Source organism: Chroicocephalus ridibundus, chromosome 2 (genome assembly GCF_963924245.1).
Source record: "Chroicocephalus ridibundus chromosome 2, bChrRid1.1, whole genome shotgun sequence".
Classification (NCBI taxonomy): domain Eukaryota; kingdom Metazoa; phylum Chordata; class Aves; order Charadriiformes; family Laridae; genus Chroicocephalus; species Chroicocephalus ridibundus.
Window position 1 is genome coordinate 23,276,154 of NC_086285.1, and position 23,500 is coordinate 23,299,653.

At 40.5% G+C, this 23,500-nt stretch overlaps 1 protein-coding gene across 4 annotated transcripts in view; it reads left to right on the forward strand.

Annotated features, from left to right (window-relative positions):
- CUBN (cubilin) overlaps positions 1 to 23,500 on the forward strand; it is a 153,936-nt gene that overhangs the window by 119,909 nt on the left and 10,527 nt on the right. For all 4 annotated transcript variants that reach the window (XR_010069821.1, XR_010069823.1, XR_010069822.1 and 1 more), the window contains exons 57-62: positions 6,210 to 6,410; positions 8,675 to 8,804; positions 9,734 to 9,951; positions 21,179 to 21,384; positions 22,243 to 22,405; positions 23,145 to 23,353. Coding sequence is in view for 1 of the 4 variants with exons in the window: in XM_063324743.1 (XP_063180813.1) it covers positions 6,210 to 6,410; positions 8,675 to 8,804; positions 9,734 to 9,951; positions 21,179 to 21,384; positions 22,243 to 22,405; positions 23,145 to 23,353 (1,127 nt within the window). In the remaining 3 variants the exon portion in view is untranslated. The remainder of the gene's footprint in view (positions 1 to 6,209; positions 6,411 to 8,674; positions 8,805 to 9,733; positions 9,952 to 21,178; positions 21,385 to 22,242; positions 22,406 to 23,144; positions 23,354 to 23,500) is intronic.

Below are 23,500 nucleotides of genomic sequence, written 5' to 3' on the forward strand. Positions count from 1 at the left end.
TTTATTTTCTTTTCAAGTTTTTGAACTGTTTTGAATTCAAAAGTATTCTGGCTGAAATTTAATTTAGGCCTGAGACAAAGATTTGATTTGACTATGATTTTAACTGAAACTTTTTTCATCCCCTGATACAAACTGCTACTTTAAGAATTATGTTTTTTAAATGAAATGTAAACCACACAAATTACATAATTTCTTCACGAAGAAGACATTATTATTCAGCAGACATACTAAACGTTAGGCTGAATCAGATGATGCCAGTTTTGGCACGTCCGTGAGTACATTACTGATTTGTATTCTGTCTGTGCATTCAATTAATTTATAAATGGATTCAAGCTTTTATTATCAAGAAGGTTAAAGCAAAGAGGTAAGTAATAATAATAATAATAATAATAAATGTAGACCTAAATAAATAGAAAAAATATTCTACTTCTTGCAGGGCAATTTGCTTCTTTATTGTTATAAGCTTCCTTAGGCTACACAAACTACGAGTCCTTAGTCACATGAAAGAAAAGAACTGTGGATATGAGCTAAAGGACATCCGGTTATAAAAGAGGAAGTGTGACACTCTCCAGTAGTTGATTATTAATATTTTTCACAAAATCTTAAAATATAACCCTCTAGCAAAGAGAAATTGCCTGGGTTTAAATTGTAAAGATTGAAAACACCGTCTTGCAAACTATCGTGCAGAAATGAAAACTTATTCAGCAGTCCCACTGAATATGTTTAGCACGTGTGCCTAAGAGTTTCCAGCATGAACTCTCTTAGTTCTTTTGCAAAGGCAGGACAATATTTGGCAGCCTCTGTTAAAACCATTTCTAGCTACTCCATATGCAAAGAAGCATTGCACCTGCTTAGATTGTTGCTGAGTATGTCCTTTAAAATTTTAACCACACTAGTACAGATGTTCTAGCTCCATGTTCAATTAATATAGTTTACTACCTATTTGACCTTTCAAAAGAAATCCAATTGGTTTTTTCATGGTTTTTTAGTGATGAAATGAAGTATCTAAAATAATGCCTGTAAGACATACCTATCTCATTGACCAACTGGTTGAGATATCTTTTCCAGAAAATTAGAAGGCAGAAGGTAATTGGCTATAGTGCAGTAACACATTGGTATAAAATTGAATGACTTCATGGGTTAGTCAAAGATCTCTGCTGTATAGTAGTTATGTTTGCAATTATCATGAGACGCCTGTTCTGATTATGAAGAACGACTCCAAATGAGGCAGTTAACCCACAGCAGTGATACAATGTCAGCATCTGGAACCAAATGAGCATGACATGCATGTACTAAATATTAAATATGTATTAAGCACTAAATATAGCAAGGAACAGAGCAAGAGAGAACTGGAGGAAACTGCATTTGTTGATTTTGTGATCAAAATTTAATCTAAATTGGCTGCTTCCCGGATAAATTGTTATCTGACTTTGAGCCCCTGAAAATAGACATCTAATTTAGATTATCATCTAGATTTACCTCCTACTATAGTGAAGTGAAAAAGTGCTTTAAACTCAAAACCAAATGCGTTGTGCATGTTGAATGAATTGCCTTCTGAGGGCCTCCCTCACTCTCTTTACCCATTGACTATTACAGGAAGCTATAGACAATAGCTTACACAAGATACTTAAGATTTAGGCAGCAAAACATAGGCGTGCTTAACCCTGTGAATGGAGTTTGGCTTAGTGTCTGTGGTTTCCTTGCAGCCTGAAGAATATCTCTTCCTATGCCAAACCGAATATGGTTACAGAACCTCTCTTTTGACTTGCCTGTTTCATGAAGTTGCATCGGTTGTCACTTGTTTCTTGTAGCACCACTTGCATTGTTGTGTTTGGTTATTTTATAAAGAACCAAACAAATGGGCGTGAGTTTGTTTTCTCAGCCTCACTTCTGACACCGTGATAAATGTCATCTTCCATCTGTCCCCCCTCCTTGAATCAAAGGTCTACACAAATCTAACATAATATAATTTGTAAAAAAATCCTTATCTATCTTATTAGACTTACTATCTAAGAATTAATTAATCACATCCATCTTTTGTTCGTAAGTGTTACTCAGATGAACATCCTGCAAACATACCTCTAGGAGAGCTATGGTAGTGTATTATTAAATGGCTGTAATACTCTTCGAGTATAACATGCAATGAAGTCTGAGTTTGAAATCATGAAAAATTAGAGGAAATGGATATGGGCCTCCTGCAATATCTGCTTTAAAATTGTGTAGTATTTATACTCTGTCCATACAAAACAAGTGAATTGTGTTGATACCACATCGTCCTGAAAAGTGTTTTAATAACTGGTTTATTTATCTTTTTTTTTTTTCAAACATGCAACTGTAATTTTGCAATCCGGGACAAGGTCACAGCTTCGTTTTGGAGGCTTCTCTATCTGCTTTCTCTGTTGTTACTAGGCAATTCAGAAAATAGACAAGTTTTGCAATAGATTATTTTGAAAGAGGATATATATATGAAAAAGACTTGTAATTTCTTGCTTTCAAAATAGTGTCTTGTGCTATGCAGCTGATTAATATATTGGACAGGAGTATGTATCTGCGTAATACTTCTCCTACATTAGTAATTACTAATTGTATTAACATTTATACCAGAAACTACAGTTGTGAACCAAAACCTCATTTCTTTAAGTTTTACAAACTTTAAACAAAAAGACAGGTTCTTCCTCAATACAAAATGAAACAGAATCTATGGCTCTAGACCGAGAGATGGAAAGAGGCCATTGTTGTAATCAGATAGTTAGGGGGCCAAAGAGGTCATTGTAGTCATCAGATAGCTAGGGACCAAAATTTAGTCAAGGTTTTTGTGCAGGCACCATATCAAATAAATGACTTTATGGAGAATAATGAGAGCGGGCAGAAATTTCTGCTAAGTGGAAAGGAGACAACACAAAGGCATATTTCAAAACGTAATGTAAGGACAACTGAAGGTCTTATCATGTGAACTTTGAAGGCAGGAGCCAATGTTGAGCAGTACCAAGAGATGATAAATAGAGTACAGACAGATAACAAAAGGCCTTGAAAGCAAATATTCGTAATGTCAGGCCAAATAATTGAATTCTCCAGCAGTATTTGGAAGAAATATTGTCAAGGCTAGAGGAACAAATGGTACAGTCTCCATCTTGGAAAAATCACTATTTCTCTGGTGAGAGTCATAGCCATGTGGCAGGTTATGAAGAGTTTATCTTAAAGATAATAACTGGAAACACTTGACAATATTTACATCTAGCCTGGATGTGAAGACCTAGAGAGATCCACATCATAGACATGGACCTAGTGAGGGCAGACAAAATGATGAGCCTGTAAAGAAAGAAGATACAAGGGAAGACTTGAGGTGGGGGAAAAAACTCTCTTATTGAATGGTTTTGTTGAGAGATGGAATAAGATTTTAGTCTGAACAGAGAGAGGCCTGGAGGAGGGAAGGAGAGTTATGGGGTCATCAGCGTAGAGATAGTAGTTGCATCTGTCCTTGCAAATGAGATTATACAGAGCTAATGTGGAGATAAAAAGACAGGAGAGGAGATGTCTCATTGAATCCTCATGGATGAATTGGAAGACAGTATACAGTAATACCAGAAGGATGAGCAAATGCTCTTAGTAGACAAGGTTTTATGAAGAAAAACAGTGCAAGCTATGTGGAAAGTGCCTGTCAGCTCAAAGAGGATGTGGGTCTGACATCTGGCTAGGAAAAGATCTCTGGAGACTCATGAAAGCTGTTCCATTGTAGTGCAAAGGACAGAAATTGGTCTGGAAAAGATCTAAGTTGTTAGAATTATAAACCACAGAGAAGAATTGCTGATGATGTGCTGAGTATGTGTAGAGGCTGGAAGTATCACATGAAAAGATAGAAGAAAGGAAGCTGAAGATGCAGATTATTTACAGAATAATGCATTTTAGTAAGGTGAGAAATTAAGGAAAAGTGTAAACAAGAGAATGAGTTACAGGATAGAGATCAAACAATCACCAGTCTTGCCAGAATTCGTGGGTCATAAATGATATTGTCCCAAACAATGAGGATTCAAAGCTAGAAATTAAGCCTTTTGCTCACAATCCTACGTCAACCATCTTATTCTTTCCAGTGCAGCAGTTTGAAACAATTTGTGATGGGTATTGTGGACCTTTGCTTTGCCGAGAAATCCATTTCACTTTGTGCCTTTCTACAAAGTCTTTTCAGAAAAGGACCCAAGTTGCTTTCTCAAATCTTTTCCATTCTGAAATTGCACTTGTCTCCATTTCATTGTTTTTCTTTTCTTTGTATTTTAAAATTGATTATGTTTTTTTAATGGTATCACATTGTCAAGTATTCTCATAATAGGGTAGGACATGAAGAATATTTTTAATTAACTATTTAATTAACAGTGTAATCAGCTATCTGATGTGGCTGATTGTTTTAAGCTTAGTTACTCTAATAAGAGTTAGACAAACACCATATTTCCCTATTGGCATACTTATAAAGCATATTAGAATACATTGTCTTCATTGAGAGAGAAGGAATTTTTAAACTAAAACTCTGGAGAGGATCTAAAATATAACTGACTGCTGGGATCACTCTGTTGTTCCTTGTGAAACAGAATTATCACACCATTACTATGTGTCATCCTGTTCACTACGAGCCATCCTGTTTCCTACAACACTAGGAAGCAGCTTGTTTTGACTGGACAATCTGCAGGAATCACTCAGCTGCAACAGTAGGCTCAGCGTTTCTCCTGTTAAATTTAGATAATTCCCTATTAATCCTTTGTAGTTTAAGTAACTTCCCATTGTTGATAACAGATCGCTAAACACGATAAGTTAACATCAATAAACATGTGACACCCCGGCTTCCATTATGCTTGTAAATGATGAAGAAAAAGACAAAGAGAACATCAAGTTGTTCTATAAGCATAACAACTAATGAAGCTCATTGTTCAGTAGATGTGTGCTGTGTTTTTCACTGACAGCATTAATCCAGCTTTCTTGCATAACCCATGTTGCTCCCTTCTTGCTCCCACATGATACCAAACCTCTCTAGCTCCCACCATATATCCCTTGGTGGTACCACCAACTTCTCCCCATGCTTATGGCTCCCAGCTGGGCAGGGAGGTGGTGACGTGTTTCCAAGCTCCCAGGGTGCTGGTGGCTCGTGCTCGGCAGGTTTCTGCCCGAACTCACAGCCTTTACACTGAAAGCACAGCTTGTCCTTTGGGGACATGCCTCTGGCACTTTAACTCAGCTACTGACCTTCATGAAACTTATATAAACTTAATACATTTGAGACCTCTCGTCTCAGTCGAATCTGGTTGCAAATGGTGAGGTAGCTGGAAAGTCAGGAAGGTAGGGCAGGGAGTCGGAGAGGGCGGCTTGTTCCTCCAGAAACCTAACTGCAAATGAGAAACTAAAAACCAATGGGAAAAAAATAGTAGAATGCTACATTCCCCATTTCTGTGTTTCTTAGAGCTTCTGAATGGGCAGTTTTTCACTTACCCTAATATCTGCACTGATTTACCCTCTAAAGCAGATTGCTCTTGAAAATCATTGGGTTTTTTACTTTTGCTCAGTCATCTCCAGATCTCCACTGGCTGCCACAGTTTCAGCATTTCAGTGGCAAACTGCAAGATTAAATTTACCTTTTTTTGTCTTCTGAGTCAAGCTGAAGAATCTGGGTTTAGGTAATCTGAAGTTTGAGGGAATTCAGAGAGAAAGAAGTCAGCTCTGAAACAAGTGTATGGGCTATTTTTTCATTTTCCCAAATTCTTACTCTTAATGATTTAAAATTTCCTGCGCTGAGTGGTGACTTCCACATTAGGGGAAAGGTAGTTGGTTGCCTGTAACAAAAGGTGCATTGCTTTGGTCTGCAGAGGAGATCCATGCTTTTGGTAGGTCCTCTCATCTCCTCATAGAGGGTGTTCACTCAACTGTGAACTCCCACGAGCTCAAGGGGCCTGGAGCCTGTTCAAGATGATAGGATGTGTTGAATGAGACCGGTCTGATGTCTTATATACAAGGTATATATGTCTCATGTGCTTTTTCTGCCTTGGTTTTTCTGCATGTTAAAAATTGACATTTGCTTCCTCAGCAAGCGAATAAGATCCCAAGATCCTGGAATGGAAAGTAATATAAAAATTAATTCTTATCCTGTGTGAGGTCTATATATTTGCAGCTCAGTAAATCACATCATAGAAAATACGCTGCTAACATTTCTGCATTATATGCCCATGCAGCCCCAGCACTCTTGAGCAGAATTTGTCTTTATGATGGAGTAAGCATCTTCAGTGGGACGAGGATTACCCCACATCCTCTCATCACGCTCTGTGGTAATGAGCTCCCTGCCCCAGTCAGTGTCTTTGGACCTATGCTGCTCAACTTCTACACCGACTCCCACATCACAGGCTTTGGATTCAAGGCAAGATACAGAACAATTGGTGAGTAGTCACTGTCCTATGCTTTAGTTGGTGGAAATATTCCGGATAGATAATGGTTCAGTGCAGGAAATGTTGTACCTCATTTTGGGAATAACTTAGATGGATGTAGATGGTTCATATTCCCTCTGCACTTGCCCAAAAGAGCTCTCAGGTCCAGGACATGGGACTCTTTGGTGCGTGTTGTCACTAACAGATGTGGTATCTCCCAATTCTCATTTCAAGACACTACCTGGGACCAAGTCAGGAACTGAAACACTTCTCCTTTGATGTAGAAAAGAAATGCAACCAATTTTGGCAGGGGGTTTTTGTTTTGTTTTGTGTTTTTCTACAATGTTTAAGGAGAAACATCACCAGTTTGTTTAACTGAGTTAATTTAAAAGTTTTTATCACATACAGCAGAATGGTCTGATTCTCAGTTACACTAAAACTACATTATACAACATGGGAACCAGAACAATATCTTAAACGAACACAGCTATATGCCTCCATTTGATGACTCTCTTACAGTGCCAGGTACTAATGTAAATAAAAATTGGGATGTAGGTATATATTTATTTTTTAATAAATATTTTCACCAAAACTTTCTGTCATTCACATGAGATCTCTTTTGGAGAGAAAATATGTATTAGAAAAAGAAGTTCCCAACTGAGTTTAGAATTTACATCTGCACAAACATAAATATTCCAAAAGATTAATTTTATTTTCAAAACCAATTTTAATATTTTCTAAGTTTTAACTTGTAGAGACAGTACTTTGATTTTTGAAAGCATCATTTTCTAACTGCAGAGAAAAGTGTGAGTTCTTAACTTTGGTATTTGCCACAGGAAAAAGCATAAGGCTAAATTCTTTCTATAAAATGAATGGCCTGATACAGATAAGACAGAGGGAATGGCACTGAGAAATGACAATGTGCAGTTACTCATGGAAAAGACCTTCATAACTCGCTCAAGTCAGTTGCTGCTATCTGACTTGTGACTTCTGACATTTGAGAAAGATGACTGCAGCCTTATTGGCTTGTTGTTGTATACGAAGCAGATTCTAGCAATTAACATTCCTCTTCCCTCTAGTTGTATTGTTTGCTGAAAAAAAATGAAAAAGGCTTCCCCCTCCTAGCGCAGAATAATGCTGATCCTTTATCCTCCCAGCTCCTGTCCTTTATCTGCCAGTGCTCCAGGCCGCCAGCCTGAGCGGGGCTGAGGAGCCAGGGGCTCTGTATCCAGCAGCACCCTGTATGGGACTGCCTTTGTTAAGGTGGTGGCCTGGGCAATGGCGTGTGCTTTAAAACATGAAAAGCTGTGTGTGGCTTTGAGCTATTTATCAACAGGACGCAGGGAAACAGTTTTTTGCTAAGTTAAGATTATAAAATAAAGGCTGAAGCTAACAATGGAGATTAGCGTTAGTTTTATAATAGTTTTTGTTCCCTGGAGCACTGAAGCTGGGAAAAAACATTAGCCACATCCTGGCTTCATCAGCATCCATGGTACGAAACCCTGAGAAGCCAAGCAGTGCCTTTAGTTCCGATCTGCAGAGTTTAACTCGCTCCTCAGCCAGAGAGCAAGTATGCCCGCCTCCAACTCAGCCACCCCCCACTGCTGGTGAGTGCCAGCACGAGGTGAGGTGAGGAACAGTCCCCAGGGTTGGTCACACCTGGGGACTTCTCCCTGCCTTTCTGCACAGAACAAGTGCTACAGCAATGCCCCAGCCCTGCCGGGAGGTGGAGAGATGATGAGGCGCTGTGTACAGTTGTTCCAGAAAAGTCAGGAGCAGGGCTATGAGTACAATTGTGGCTGCTTTTGTGTCAGTGCCAAACTTTCAGACGCTTCCATGGGGCCAGGGTTTGGCTGAGGGAACGTCTTTGCCCACGTATCAGCCAGGTTTCTCCTGGCAAGCTAGAATGGGTGCAGAGCTACTCCAGACACACCTCACCCCAGCTCCTGCATGGGGCACCCGCCCCATCCTGCTGCTCCCTGGTCCTAATGCAGCACACTTGAAATCAGGCTCTATCTTTTACTGCACAAACATGAGCCATTGCCATTTGGTATGGACTAGTAACCACCTGTTACTTCGATACTGACTAGTCTTGCACTGCAGAGCTCAACCTGACAGGCATCTCCACATTTAACAGTTCTAGGCATGATGGCAAAGATTGCTCCTAATTTATCAAGGGCTTTTCTTTCCTTATGGCTAAACTCCTGTAAGAAATGAGAATTCGGACCAAGCTAGTATGCAGACACTAATCACCCTTTTTTCTGTTTCCCCTGCAGCTTGTGGTGGCATTTTCAATGGCTCTGTTGGTGTTATCAGCAGTCCGGCCCATTCGGTTCTTGATTATCACAACAACATGAACTGCTCATACTACATCACAGTTGGAAACGGCAAAATAGTTGCCCTCAAGTATGTAATCCAAGCTCAGCTTGTCAAGGGGACAGGGAGGTCTCTGATTCCATGTAAAGACATAAATTAGTGACAATTTTCTCTGTCTTTCTTTTTACTAGGGGAAAGCTGAACTAATATGTGAAATGGCTACTGAAGCCACCTTTATCTATCTCAGCTTCCCTTTCATCTTTCTCTATAACTTGTTATGTGCAAAACATCACCACAATTTTAACTTCCCACTTTGGTTACCAAGAGGACTAAGAAATTGTAAAAATGCAGCTTATGCTTTTAGTTAAATTCTGTCAGGCTTTGAGGAGTTATGAGACTCCTCTGAGTTTATATAAATATAAAAAAATTATTTTTGAAAACTGGTACTCACTTTACAGCCCAAGTAATAATACTCACCCAGAAAGAATATACTTCTGAGCGTGTGCTGTCTTGCCTAAAAGAAAGGGTATGGCTGCCACAAAATCTTGCCACTGAGAAATTAAAAAATGCTTACATTCTTCTGTCGTATATACGCTGATTGTGAATTAAGAGAACATTTCGCAGCTAAGTGGAAGACCCAGCTGGTCTGCACTCTGAGCATGCATTTCGTATGTCCCTCACGTGCCTAAGGAAACTGCAGCCTGAGCGATTTGCAGAAGTGAGAGAGGGTATGTTTGCACGGGGGAGATCTGCTGCTTCACACAAAGCCGAGGCTGCTGGCAGTTTGCCTTGCAAGAGGCCTAGTGGGTGAAGGTCACTGTTTCTTTGAGGCTGGTTGCCTGCAGTGGTTTGCCATGCAGTTAATAGTTCTGCTTGCTTGTTCCTGAAGAGAAATGTTTTGTCTGTGTATGGCTTTGGCTATTGCTATTAGTTGGACCTTTCCTCGAGCACTAAAAACACACATAACACAGGAATAGAAATGAAAACGTGATACCTAAAGCTCCAAGTATATTTTACAGATTCAACAGCTTCCAGCTTGAAATATCTCCCTCCTGCTACAAAGATTACGTGGCTGTATATGATGGCTCAGACACCCGTGCTCCTCTCCTCGGGAAATTCTGTGGCTCAGAACTGCCTCCAAATATTAAGAGCTCCAGTAATAACTTGTTCCTGGTGTTTAACACTGACTTCTTTGGAGCAGACAGAGGATGGAAAGCGTCTTTCAGGGAGACCTTAGGTAAGAGTATTATCAGCCTGATAACCCCAAGAACCTGCAGGTAAGTGATTTCCTTTGGTGAGGAGCAGTTATGGTCTCCCTCACTAGGGGTGCTAAAAGCAGAAGGTTTCTGATTTTGTAAAACTTGAATGAAATACACTAAATACTAGCCTTATTGGATCCCTGCATTCCAGCCCTGGTTCTGAACTGATTCCTTTTGTTCTTTGCTAACCTTTCCTGCCCCTCTGAAGGCACAGGCATTTCTTGGGTGACTGAAAGCTTAGCAGCATCCAGAGGCCTCTCTTTTGGGGGAAATCTGTCAATACCTGAGAACTCTCATGCTTCTGTAGTCAAAGGGTGGTGGTCCACTAAAGATGCTTCCTTTCCATCTACCCTCAATTTCCATTTCCTTGCAGTTCACCTCACATGATTTTAAATACTAAAGTGTTAAGTTCAGTTAAGGCTGGGGTTCCTCCTCAGGCACCACTGTGCTGATCTCTACTGATTTTGGAGATCAATCTGGTTAGCTGGCCAAAACATAAATGGGATCATAGTAAGAAGGCACTGGATGTTAAATGTTTTGATGGACACAAAAGTCAGAGGCAAAGCTTGATTATTGCCTTAAAAAAAAAGGCTTAAACCCAGTAGTCTATTTTTAAGATCAAGGTGTAAAAGGAGTTTTTTACCTTCTTATAACATCTGAATTTTTTAGGGAATGATTATTACATGTAAATTGATTTCATGTCATCGCTACTAGTTTCCTGTGTAATTAACTCCATGTTTTTGTGATCTAGAAATAAGTAATTGTCTGGTTTACAAAGCTGGCACTCAGAGAGTTCAGAATGAAAGGCCTTTGTGGCAGAACAAACATAGTCTTCTGCTGAGTCATTGAATCCCCTCCCAAAACCCCAGCCAGTGACTTTCTCATTTGATACAGTCTGAGAAAGTATTTACAGATAAGGAAAATAACTGGTTCTACAGGCTTTGCCAAGAAAAATATTCCCACAGATCCTCATGGTCATTACTATTATTAACTCTTCCTTTGCTTCACTCTAAGTAATTGCTACAAGAATCTTTAAGACCACTCTTGTGGACTATAATTTCAAGTAACACAATGTTGCTTAACATGTGTCTGTCTTTAAACTGTTGGGTATCAATTGTCAGAGATCCCTCACAGCCTGTGTTCCTGTTTCCAGGGTGAGATCATCAGGAACTCTCCAAGCTCTTGCTCTTCCTGTTGGCATATAGTCAATTTTTTTAGCTACTGACTTTAGATTTATTTGTGCAACTTGCCAGAGATTCTGCTTAAGCACACAACAGCACACAAGCCAAGCTCTTCAAGTCAGTACCGTGCTTGATAATTTCCTAGAGTGAGGAGAAGCCTTTTATGAATAAGCTTTGACATCAATTAGCCTGAGTTTTGGAGGGACATTTCTGCAGGCTCACAAGGAAAGGGAGGTCGTGATGTTGCAGGAGTCACTCAGGAGCAGTGGAGTTGCAAGTTGGAAAAGATGCCTATGCAGAGATGTGGCCTGTGTGACGAAGAGCCCATGGTGGTGAGATGCTTAATGGTAGGTCTTCTTTCTCCGCTGCGGGAAGCAAGCCACAGGGACTAAACCACACAGCCATTAGGAAGGATTCTGACAGTCCCATGCTAGTACAGGATGGCTAAAAAGTAGAAAAGTATATTATAAAAGGAAAACATGAGTCACAGTCCTATAAAAGTTTCCAGTTTGACTTGTCTAAAAAATAGAGCCAGGAAAATCTGTGACACATCTTTGTACTATGAGGTCTGAGATTCTGCTTCAAATGGAAGAGAATAAAACCATGAAGATCTAAAAGCCTGTTATTCTAAATGCTGCTTTAGAGAAGCTCCCTTATGTCTGTCAAAAGATAAAACCCATGTGGTTTTTTAAGAGTACAAATGCAATCAGATGATGATTAATAATGATAAAACTCTTGGATAAGGAAGATGGTATCTGTAGAGAAACAAGAAGCCTCATTCTCTCTTGTATGACAAGCAGCACATTATTCTGCGGTTACCCTAGGGAAGCACAACTGGATAACGTAATTATTGCTCTCTCTTTAATGTGAGTGACCCTTATTATGTATTGGAAAGAAGCGAGCAGAAACAGTACACTCGTTTGTAGCAAACTAAACTATTTCCTTTCCTCACAAGCTCTTCCAATTTCTTTCCTGATCAGGCTTCTCTCAGGGCTCCTGCCAAAATCCGGGGTTATCCATTCTTTCTCTCTTGTGAATTTTATTAATAGGGAGTCCATCTGATAACCACTGTGGTGGTAGGGAAGAGAGAGGATGTGAAGTAGGAGACTTACAGAAGCCTTGCAAGATTGACAGAAACCAGTCATTCTAAGAGTTAAACCCTGACATTTCTGAAGAAAAACATGCTCTGTTTTAATTAAAACAATTTGTTTGCATCACTGATCCAGCACCCACTAGAATATTCAAGGTCCCCCCACTAGTCAGAAAAGGGAGACTAACAGAAAGTATGAAATAGTATTACTTTGACAGTACAGCAACATCTCCCCTTTTTTGTCAAATGTCTTTCCTTTCACCATGCTACTCCGTACGCTGTGCAATATAATCTCAAGTGCACGTTTCAGAAGTAGCATTTTTTGTCATAACCAACTCTGTGATATGGTGCATTTGAGGTAGGGGAATATATATATGGCCCTTGTTGGTGCAGTTCAGAGGGTTTGTAATTTCACTATCTCTGCTGCTAAGTTCGGACACTTTCCGGCCTCATTTTTGGAATCACTTGAACATGCTCTCAGGCTGAGCTGGTGAACTGGGCTGACTGGAAGATCCCAGCCTGCCCCAAGCGTCACATTTGTGAAAAGACAGATTCCTCTTGCCTTAGTCACCACTGACCTTTTTTCTGCCTTTGTTTTCAGTCTGTAAAATGAGAATTATATCTCCTTTCCACAGCGAGCGTGCGCTCCTCTAGACAATCAATAAAAGGATGAGAAGACATAAATCAATACCAGCTTAAGGCATTTAGTTACATGAGATGTCTCTGTGAAGGAAGGAAAGCTAAGATCTCTCCCCAAAGAATGAGGTCTGCGTGTACTGAGCCTGTGACTCTGCCAAAGACCTCCTGATTATCTCTCCAGCTCTAAGGGGAGACCTGAGCTTTTCGGCTGACCCTGGCTGGCAGGGACAGAGCCTGCACATACCTCTGCCATCCCTGCTGTGACAGGCAGTACTTTGTACTTTGGTGATAAATGGAACTTCTGCCTATTTCCATTTGGCAGTGGGGTGACCCTCTCACCCCAATTTGCGATCCCTCGGAGGCTTATGATACAAAGGCTGAGAAGACATATATGGGTTTGGGTTTTTTTCTTGTTTTTGAAGCATCACCAACGCCTGTCGGGAGACGTAGCTGTGACCTTATTAACAGCACATCATTTCTCCTTGGGAGCTCTCTGTGCTTGCGTGCATAGCTCCATTGTCTCAGTAATGAAAAATATACCACATTCTAAACCATCGGAGAAGGACCTAGGGGTTTTCCGAAATGCAGATCTGCTCGTTGAGGCTGTCTAAGGAAGCCGCGTGAGTTTACAAGAAGCAGTTACACATGATTAGATTAGTGGGTTGAGTCAGAAAGCTCTTCCTGAGCTTTCTTCACACAATACAGGCAAAACTGAAACAGAGTTGGGACAGTGGGGAAGAGGGCAGGAAGAATGCCTGCTTTTTCTCTGCAGCCCGAAATCCTGCTTGACTTCAAGCTGTAGCCAGCTCTTTCCCCTCCCCTTTTTTATACTATCTCTTGTGAGCATGCAGGAGAAATTCACATTTACACTTCATGAAAGAGCAGTATAATGTACTGCATTAATACCAATGTTGTGCCTCATTTGCATTACCTTGGGGTTTATGAGCCTATGGGCTGTAATTCCACTGCGCTAGGCACTGCACAGGCAGAATAAAGCAACAATCTGCTGTCACAAAGAGATCATGATTTAAACACAAGATGAGGAAAACCAGATGGACATGGACAGGCAAGAAGAATAGGGCGGCAACAATGGGAAAACTAGTGTTGTAGGCTCTAAGGCAGAAGAAATGCCTCCAAAACCTTTGGCAACCATCAGGCTGTTGGAAAGTGAAGTCCTTAAACACCCTGTCCTCTGCATTGTCCTCAGTTTGCCCAGTTTTTCCCTCAAGGGTCCCTCCATCCTTTTTTTTCAAATGAGCATTTCTATTGAGTAAATATTGATCATTTTACCTAGGAAGAAAAATCACAAGTGAGTAGAGTTTAGAAGAAAAATAGTTGGAAAAAGGAATCTTCTCTGATATACCAGAAAAATGCATTAATAGGTAATTTACTTAAATAGCCTCATATGCATATAATAGAAATAGATTATAATCTTTATACTTTTCTTCCTGACAAAATCATCTGTAACTTACCTGATAAACCACCCGGAGGTATCTGTCTTCCCTTATTCTATTAGCTGGGTATTGAATTACTTGTTTCCTGTTTGCAATACAATACACTCAGTGTCTATCGCTAATGGGTTTACTGTTATGCTCTCTCCTAATGAAATTAAAGTGCACTTTTGAAAAATGGATTCTGTAGAATTTTCACTGAATTTTTATGCTATTTTATCAACAACAAAAAAAATTGCTTAATATAGTTCTAAGTCCAGTTCTGCCCTGCAAACTGAAAGCACTCACTCTATATTCGGTTTCTAAGCGCGGATTTTCAGCAGTGCTCAGCATGCACAGTTGCTGCAGAGTTTTTTTGGATTGTTCAGAATTGGTGAAAAAAATATTTCTGAATGGGCAATATAAGGTGTAAAATATTGGTTTGGCTATTCTATTGCATAGGTCAGGAGTAGGTGTTCCTGTGAGTAATATCTAAATTCTTACATCGCCAGCAGTAATTCATGGCATTGATTTATGTAGATAATGTTAGCACTTGCTGTAGGTGGCACCAGGCACCTGTACTGACAACAGCAGTTATGGCCAGTTAGATGGGAAAGGACTCAGCACAGCTGAGCCTCATGTTTCCTGCAAATTTTTCTCCCTCCAACAAAAACATCTTAGAAGAACATGTCCTTGACTGTGGCACGTGAATGCTGTTGTGTTTTCCTATGCCTTTGGAAAAGCAGCAGTGGCTGGCAGAGATTTCACAGCCCATTAGGATCAGTTTCCAGGGGAGTATCTCAAGGCATACAACCTGGACTTAGAGCCTTGTGCTGCAGAGGGTCTAGCTGAGAAGCAAATTGCTTGAGACCCTCAAGTCCTCTTGCAAAAACTTCTTTGGGCTTTTGGTTCACACAACTTTTTACCAAATATATTACACATTAATATTACACATTTCATATTCATTACATTGTCATGGCTTAACTATAAATAGCTTAATCTATTAAAATAATGAATAAACTGTGGCTAATAATATCTTTTCTTGATCTTATTATAGTCTATGAAAATAAGAACATCCATAACAAGCTCAGAACATATGTTCATAAGTCACAATTCCTGGACTGTTTCTAAATGTATTTTGGGGCTCAAGTATAAAAAATATGCATTAGCTTGAAATGTGACTAAATTTAGAACGCACTTGCAGTGTTGAAATACGTCTCTTCAATATCTCTGAAAAGAATACAACTGTTGAGCTAAGGGATAGTCTACAAATGCCTCAGAAATGTCAGTTATTTAATGTCTGTACATTTCTCCCCCTAAAGCAAAATAAACAGAAGTGGTTTATATCCTCAAACTGGATAGACAAGAAAAGAGGCAGGCTTTTAAATATGACATTTCTGACTGATCTGAAAAAAGGAGATGAAAAATAATTTTCAGACGGAGTGATTAAACATAACTTGGTAGGTGACTAAACAGTTAAAAGCCAATGGGATATTCAGATTAAAGGCACTTCGCACAACTGTGGGCAAACTGCTGGTATGACTGTCTTAGCTTCACTAACGTCAATGACTGCTTCAGCTGAAAATCTGTACGCCGGTGCATACAGAGGGTGAGGAAACATTTCTGATTCACACGGCAAGAGAGATCTGCAAAGGCCTGGGCGGCTGTGATGCCAACAAGTACACTAATGCAGTATCAGAAAGTATTAAAATGAGGTCAGGCTGCGTGTCTGCCTCTGGTCTCTCAGACAGCCATCAAGGAGATGGATAGTACGGTACATACATTGCAGTTTTGCAGAACTAGGACAGGCTTGGCACAGAACATGTCTGGGCTGTTATATTTGGGATCAGCCAATAGTCTAAAAACTTGAGAACATGAACTTTGTCAGACTGCATTTGTGAAATCCTGCTAAAGCAGGAGACTGGGGCTTTACACTCTTAAATGTGGCTGCTGGAAGCACTGCCAGGCCATCAAACCAGCCAAACCCCCTTTCTGTGTAAAGGCTCGGCTAAGGACCAAAGAGAGTCCCGTGCTTTCAGCAGTCTTCTTGTGAAACATGTCAGGCCCAGTAGTTGGGGCGGGCACCGCTGCCAGGGTCCTGCTGCCACGCGAAGTCACGATGTCTGTATGGTGATTGCCAAACATGGGAACTGACCTCTACAGCTCAGCTTGGGAAGGTTTACCAGCCTTCAGTATCAGCCACGAGGCAAAGTACGATTCCTCTCTCCAGCCCTGTGTCCTTCTGAGCCTTACTATTTGAAGCCATGATCCAAACAAGCTATGAGCTAATTATTACTGCCACAATTAGTCCAGCCACTCCCCTGCACTGGAACTAAGACCCATCAGAAAAGATGCATGAGTCTTGGCAGAGTTAATCTTTGCTTATTGTGATTTTTAGTTCAGATCAGAGAGAAGCCTAGAGTTCTCAGGGATGCTTCTAGGTGAGACCAAATGTGATTCAGAAACCCGGGAGAGGATTTTCATTACTGTTCAAGCAGAATTAGAACAGTTCTTTGAACTTCGCTGCTGTCTAGTTTGCGGTCCTCATTTAGTGAGAAGGGAAAGGTGGCAAAATTAGTTTGTTGTGTCTTGAAATGTCATTGGTTTAGCGGTTTCTGATAGATTTAAAACTATTCAGTAGGCTTCCTTTCATAGCATCCATACCTGTATAAATGAACATTGCCCCTGGCTGTGCTTCAAAGGCAGGCAGCTTTGAAAATTCATCTTCATCTTCGTTCCATATCTAGAGTTTGTAACTCTTAACAGAAAAACATGTACTTGCTCTCTGCTGTAATTATTTTTATTTGCCACAGGGAGCCTTCAGTTCCTTCTTTCATGAATGGTTCCTCAGCCTTTTAGAATCATAGAATCATTTAGGTTGGAAAAGACCCTTGGGATCATCAAGTCCAACCATCAACTCCACTCTACAAAGTTCTCCCCTACACCATATCCCTTAACACCACATCTAAACAAGTCTTAAACACATCCAGGGATGGTGACTCCACCACCTCCCTGGGCAGCCTATTCCAGTGTCTGACCACTCTTTCTGTGAAGAATTTTTTCCTAATGTCCAGCCTAAACCTACCCTGCTGCAGCTTGAACCCATTCCCTCTTGTTCTATCGCTAATTACCTGTGAGAAGAGACCAGCACCAACCTCTCTACAATGTCCTTTCAAGTAGTTGTAGAGAGTGATGAGGTCTCCCCTCAGCTTCCTCTTCCTCAAACTAAACAGTCGCAGCTCCTTCAATCTCTCCTCATAAGATTTATTCTCCAGGCCCTTCACCAGCTTCGTTGCCCTCCTCTGCACTCGCTCCAGCACCTCGATATCTCTCTCGTATTGAGGTGCCCAGAACTGGACACAATACTCAAGGTGTGGCCTCACCAGTGATGAGTACAGGGGGACAATCACCTCCCTCCTTCTGCTGGTCGCACTATTTCTAACACAAGCCAGGATGCCATTGGCTTTCTTGGCCACCTGGGCACACTGCTGGCTCATGTTCAGCCACTTGTCAATTAGAACCCCCAGCTCCTTTTCTGCCAGGCAGCTCTCCAGCCACACTTCCCCAAGCCTGTAGTGATGCATGGGGTTGTTGTGGCCCAAGTGCAGGACCTGGCACTTGGCCTTGTTGAAGCACATTCCATTAGCATTGGCCCATCGGTCCAATCTATCCAAGTCTCTCTGTAGAGCGTCCCTATCCTCCTGTAGATCAACACTCCCGCTTAGCTTCGTGTCATCTGCAAACTTGCTGATGATACACTCTATGTCCTTATCAAGGTCATCAATAAAGATGTTAAACAGAAATGGTCCCAACACTGAGCCCTGAGTTTCATTAATACTTCCCACCAAACGCAATTAGTGATGACAGCGTGTGCCCTAGTTCTTCCGATAATTTGTGTTCTCTGGCAAGCTGTTTATGAGCAGGACAAGATTGCAATCTGATTTATGATGACCTTATGAATATTATTTTAAATAAGAAACCAGAGACTGAAACAACACAGTAAGCCATGTAGTCAATCCATCTGCCTACACACAAATTGTTCTGTAAGGTACATTTCTCATTATTTTCATCAAGTTTAGCTTTTAGTATCTAAGAGGCTATTCTACAAATCAAAAGAATTCTTGATCCCACATTTTGCCTAAATTTTAGCTGCAATTTTTTCTGACTGTGTTAGCCAACAATAAATACCATTCCATCAATGATCACTAGCAGGTTGGATGGCTACTATTTGATTTGGCCTTCTATTCAGAAATGGTGCTGATTTTTGCGATGATGAGTTGTGTCTTGGCTAAAATGCAGTGCAATAGTGTTTCTCTTAGGGTGACTTCCCTCCTCTTAAGCAGTTGGTTCTTCATTTACTTGTGGGTGTTCCCTAGACCTACACAGCGTCACTATTCCGTAACTTTTAGTGGCTGAAACCAGATCTAATGTTGATTAGTACTGAAAATAACCAAGATACATAGATTTTTCAACAAGGGCTGCTCTTTATTTGGCTTGATGCAGGGCTACTTGATATCTGGTTGGCTTCCAGTCTAGCTGTTATTTATAGCGTACTGTCCTGTAAGCATTTGACTCACCCCCGGCTGAGCAGGCTAAGTATTGTGAAAGCTAATGATGAAACTTCATCTTTATTAACTGTAAATCATACTTTTAATTATTTGTCTCCCCTTAGATGCTATTACTGGCTATACTAGCTCAAATTAATTTTCCGATCATGAGGATTTGGCCTGTTTCTCTCTGTCTAGTCCATTTTATTTGCTCTATGCACAGAGGTTACCCATATCTGTATTTTTTTTGTCATCTGAGCTATCCTTATAGCTGCACAGCTAGCAGTGAAGTGCACCATTCCAAAGGTCCAGACATTTATCCAAAAAAAGGACAATCCAACAGCACTGAGGGCTTTTCCGTTGCGTGGCTCTGTGGCAATTCCCAGATTCCTGTTGCAATGGTCTGACTGGCATCTCTGCAACTCTAACCCTGAAAAGGGTGAAGGGGAGCTTTGTAAGGTGGCTGACCCATATATCACTACAGCCTCAGTATTGCAGGGCTGGATGGTTGGACCATGATCTATGTCTAATGATGATACGCTTAATGTTATATTTACTAGATGCCACCCAAAATGCTGAGCAGCTCCAAGGTGTTGTTTCAGGGGGACTGAATAAATCATGCAGAACGGTGAACCCAGAGAAAAATATAGCTAAACTGCCCTCTTAGGGGCCAGGCACCTTCCTGTCTGACATTTTCCTCCTTCCTAGACTATTTGTAAGAACATGATTTATCACTCGCATTTCCCCCGCTGTTGTTCTCGGCTGCTGCGGTGGCATTGGAATGAACGCTAACACTTTTCCAAGTTTCTGACTTCATTAACAGCCCACAAAGCTGGACTAGAGTCTATTAATTCCTGACTTTTTCACTTTGTAGCAAGTTTCTTCTGTTCATTTTTAGCTATAGCAAAACCTTAAATCTCATGTTATTAAGATTTTGGTTTTAAGCAAGCTTCATTTTAGGGTGGGGCTTTTCCGGCTTTGGTTAGTAGAGCAGGACGACATTTAGCCTTAGTCACTCTGGTTTAACCATTGCCGTCTTGCAAGATGGGGCTGTCTCCAACCCCGGGTTACTGATGCAATCCTGATACTTGGACGCCGATTTTTCACCAGAGTGATCTTTTGTAATACTGCAGCTCAAGTAGGGCACACTTTTCTATGACTGGAAATATATCAGTGTGTCAAGGTTAAGTCACTGCATGTCAGCCAGACAGGCATATTTTACACACGCAGATGAAATTCTGAAACTCTGTTCCTGTTGCTTAGCCACAGCTGTATCTTCTTTTATTATCTAATTCTCCTAAAAGGATTCGCTGTGGGAGACAGCGGGCTGCTTGCTGTTACCTCTTTGCTCTGTGCATTTCACAAAAACTCTCTCAGACTCAAAATCAAGAGTATGAACGACTGTTTATTTGAATTCCTGAATTAAATAAGTGGCCAGGAGATCCCATAAAAACTGGAGAAGGAAGCATAAAGTAAACAAATTGATCAGATTTACTAGTCCAGTCCAACCTCTGGAAATCAAGCTATAAAAAAAAAGAAAAGTAGAAAAAAAGTCCCTTCGGATAGCCTGTATTTTTTGCTTGTCTGTAATTAGACACAATAAAAGGGTTCTAATCTTCTAATAACTGTCTTTCTCCAAAAGTGATTTCTTTCAATGTGACTGAAAACATTATAGGGTTCAAATTTTCACAGCAAGTAACTACAGTAAGGGACTCTGTATGTGGGATCCGAATAAAAAGCAGCTTGCTTTCCAGAGGGGTTGTAAGTTACCACCACGCAAAACACTTCCAGAAGTAAGTCCCTTTTAGCTAGACTCCTGAATATGAGCCTGGGTGCCAGCATCAGGATGCCAAATTCAGTCCCCCCAGAACAAGGTCTTATTGCCAAAATAAGCAGCTTCATTTGTGACTAGACTTTCAAAATCAACAACCCAGTGCCCCCTGCTGTCCAAGTACTCTTCCTAGCAGGTAAGAATTACATTAAAAGCCCCTCTAACCACTATTCTTCTATTACATTTCTGTCCTCTGTCTTCTTATAATCCTTATTAAAAAATCCGTTGCTACATTTTCAAAGCGGGTACTGATTTTATATTCAGCAGAAGACAGGAGCCTTTCTTAATTCACTCTACCAAATCTAATTGTGGTTCGTATCTATCTAACGCCATTTGTGTTGAAAGCCTTTTAATCATTCAGATAGTCCTTGTGAGACAGGGCAGTAAAATTCTGTAGCACAGAAAAAGCTGCTGGCTTGACATTAAAGATCTGAAGATTAAATAAATGGCAGGAATTGCTTTTAAAAAGCTTCTGCTTCTTCAATAGGACCTCAGAGCGGCTGCGGTGGTTACTTGACAAATTCAGCTTATAGCTTTGGCTCTCCGGTCTCCAATGCGACCAGAAGATATGAGAAAAATCTGGACTGTGTATGGATCATAACTGCACCCGTGAACAAACTGATCAACCTCACCTTCACTTCATTCGTGCTTGAAGCACAGTCTGCTCAGGCTTGCCGATATGATTATGTAAAAGTAAGACAGCTGTGTATTTTAACAAGAAAATAACAGTGAGATGCAATCCATTCTCCTCTCCATGAGGCTAAAACTTAATTAATAGAAAATGGTCTCATGAAGAAATTAAATTGCTTAATATAATTACAATTTTTTTCCTGGGTTAGATCACTACTCCAGATGTCATCCTGCCTTTTTGAAAACCAATAAGAGTTTTAACATTGTTATGGGGACAAGCTTCTGTTCTTAAGACTGCCTATATAAATGAGCATTTCTTTCACAGAGTAGAAACAAAACAAAAGCCAAGCACTTTGAAGGTAAATATGCAAATTCATTATCATACAAAATTGCTTGAAAACAGCTTATAAAATTTTGAATAAATATATCTTTATGCTAAATGCTTATCTGTGAAAGCTATTATCGTGGAGATGAGCATACAAAATGTAGGATAGCAGAATGCTGCTAAACTAGATCCACCAAGGAGTGTTCTAGATCCTGTTGAGCATTAAAGATGCTCAATGAAACTAGGAATGAATTCTACATTTTGGTGAATAAAATCAACCTTTCTCATTGAAAAGCACTTTGAGATTACATATAAAAATGAAAAAAGAATGCCAATTAAAATAGAATACATTTTTGATAGATTTGCTGAGATGGGACCAGAATGTCCATAATGAGATTTACACTGTCCAACAGAATTAGTTAATATGGCAGTGAACAATTATCATCATCAAGAACATCCTATTAAAGCACAAGAGCACCTACTGTGCTTTCAAGTAAAAGAAAATGTAACGTCAGGAGGGGTCAGAGAACTTTATTTCTATTTATTTGTTTGTTATGCCTAAACCATTAGTGGCTTATATGCTTTTCTTCTTTCAGCTTTATGATGGAGATAATGAAAATGCCAATTTAGTTGGCACGTTCTGTGGATCTACAGTGCCAGCTCCTTTTCTTTCTACCCGCAATTCCTTGACTGTGAAATTTATCACAGACAATTCTGTGGAAAGGGAGGGTTTCAATGTTACCTACACCACAGTGGATCGTAAGTATACATATAAAGTCATAGAATGGTTTGGGTTGGAAGGGACCTTAAAGGTCATCTAGTTCCAATCCCCTGCCCTGGGCAGGGACACCTCCCACTAGACCAGGCTGCTCAAAGCCCCATCCAGCCTGGCCTTGGACACTTCCAGGGATGGGGCATCCACAGCCTCTCTGGGCAACCTGTTCCAGTGCCTCACCACCCTCATAATTAAAAATTTCCTCCTGATATCTGCCCTCTTCCAGTTTGAAGCCACTACCCCTCATCCTATCACTACATATATATGCATATATATTGTTGTGACTGTTTTCTGGAAATACGTATTTAAATAAAAAATCATCAAGATTTGTTCTAGATATAGGGCCCAGGAAGGTGCAAAGACAGTCCTTAGTATAGCTCTACGGGGCATCTATAATCAAACTAAAAGCAACACTGCTAGTCCCCACTGCAATTCGCATCGGTCTTGGCTGGCTGTAGAGTGGCCGTCAGTCTGGAGTGAAAAACAGGAACACTCTGCCATATGCTGTTAAAAAATACTCTGATATAGGGAGCAAACATTTATTTGAGTTCTACAGCATAGATTGACACAGCATTAGCATCTGTTTTACTTACTTTTTTTTCCTTCTAGAGAGTCACAGGTAAATACAAAAGTATGTTGACCAGTCTAGTTTTGCTCAATAAATATTTTTCCCCAGTTGGAAAGGTTTTCACTCTATGATGCATTTATTACTATTTTACACAGGACTGTGTGGAGGAATACATAATGCAACTTCTACATCCCTGACCGCAACGTCTCCTAACTTCCCGAATGAATATCCACCATTTACTCTCTGTACTTGGGTCATTGATGCCCCTCCGCAGCAGCAAGTCAGGGTGGTGGTAGAGGCCTTCCACCTCCACTCTGGCCAGGACTGCTCTCAGAACTACCTAGAGCTCCAGGACTCACCAACAGTAAGATATTTACAGTTAATAGCATGCCCCATTCACATTCAGCTCCCTTCACTATTTGTAAAGAGAGGAGAAACCCACCATTTGGTGGTAGATTAATTGATGATTCTGTGTGAGGGGCACATCCAAAGCATTATGCGCCGTGCCCCA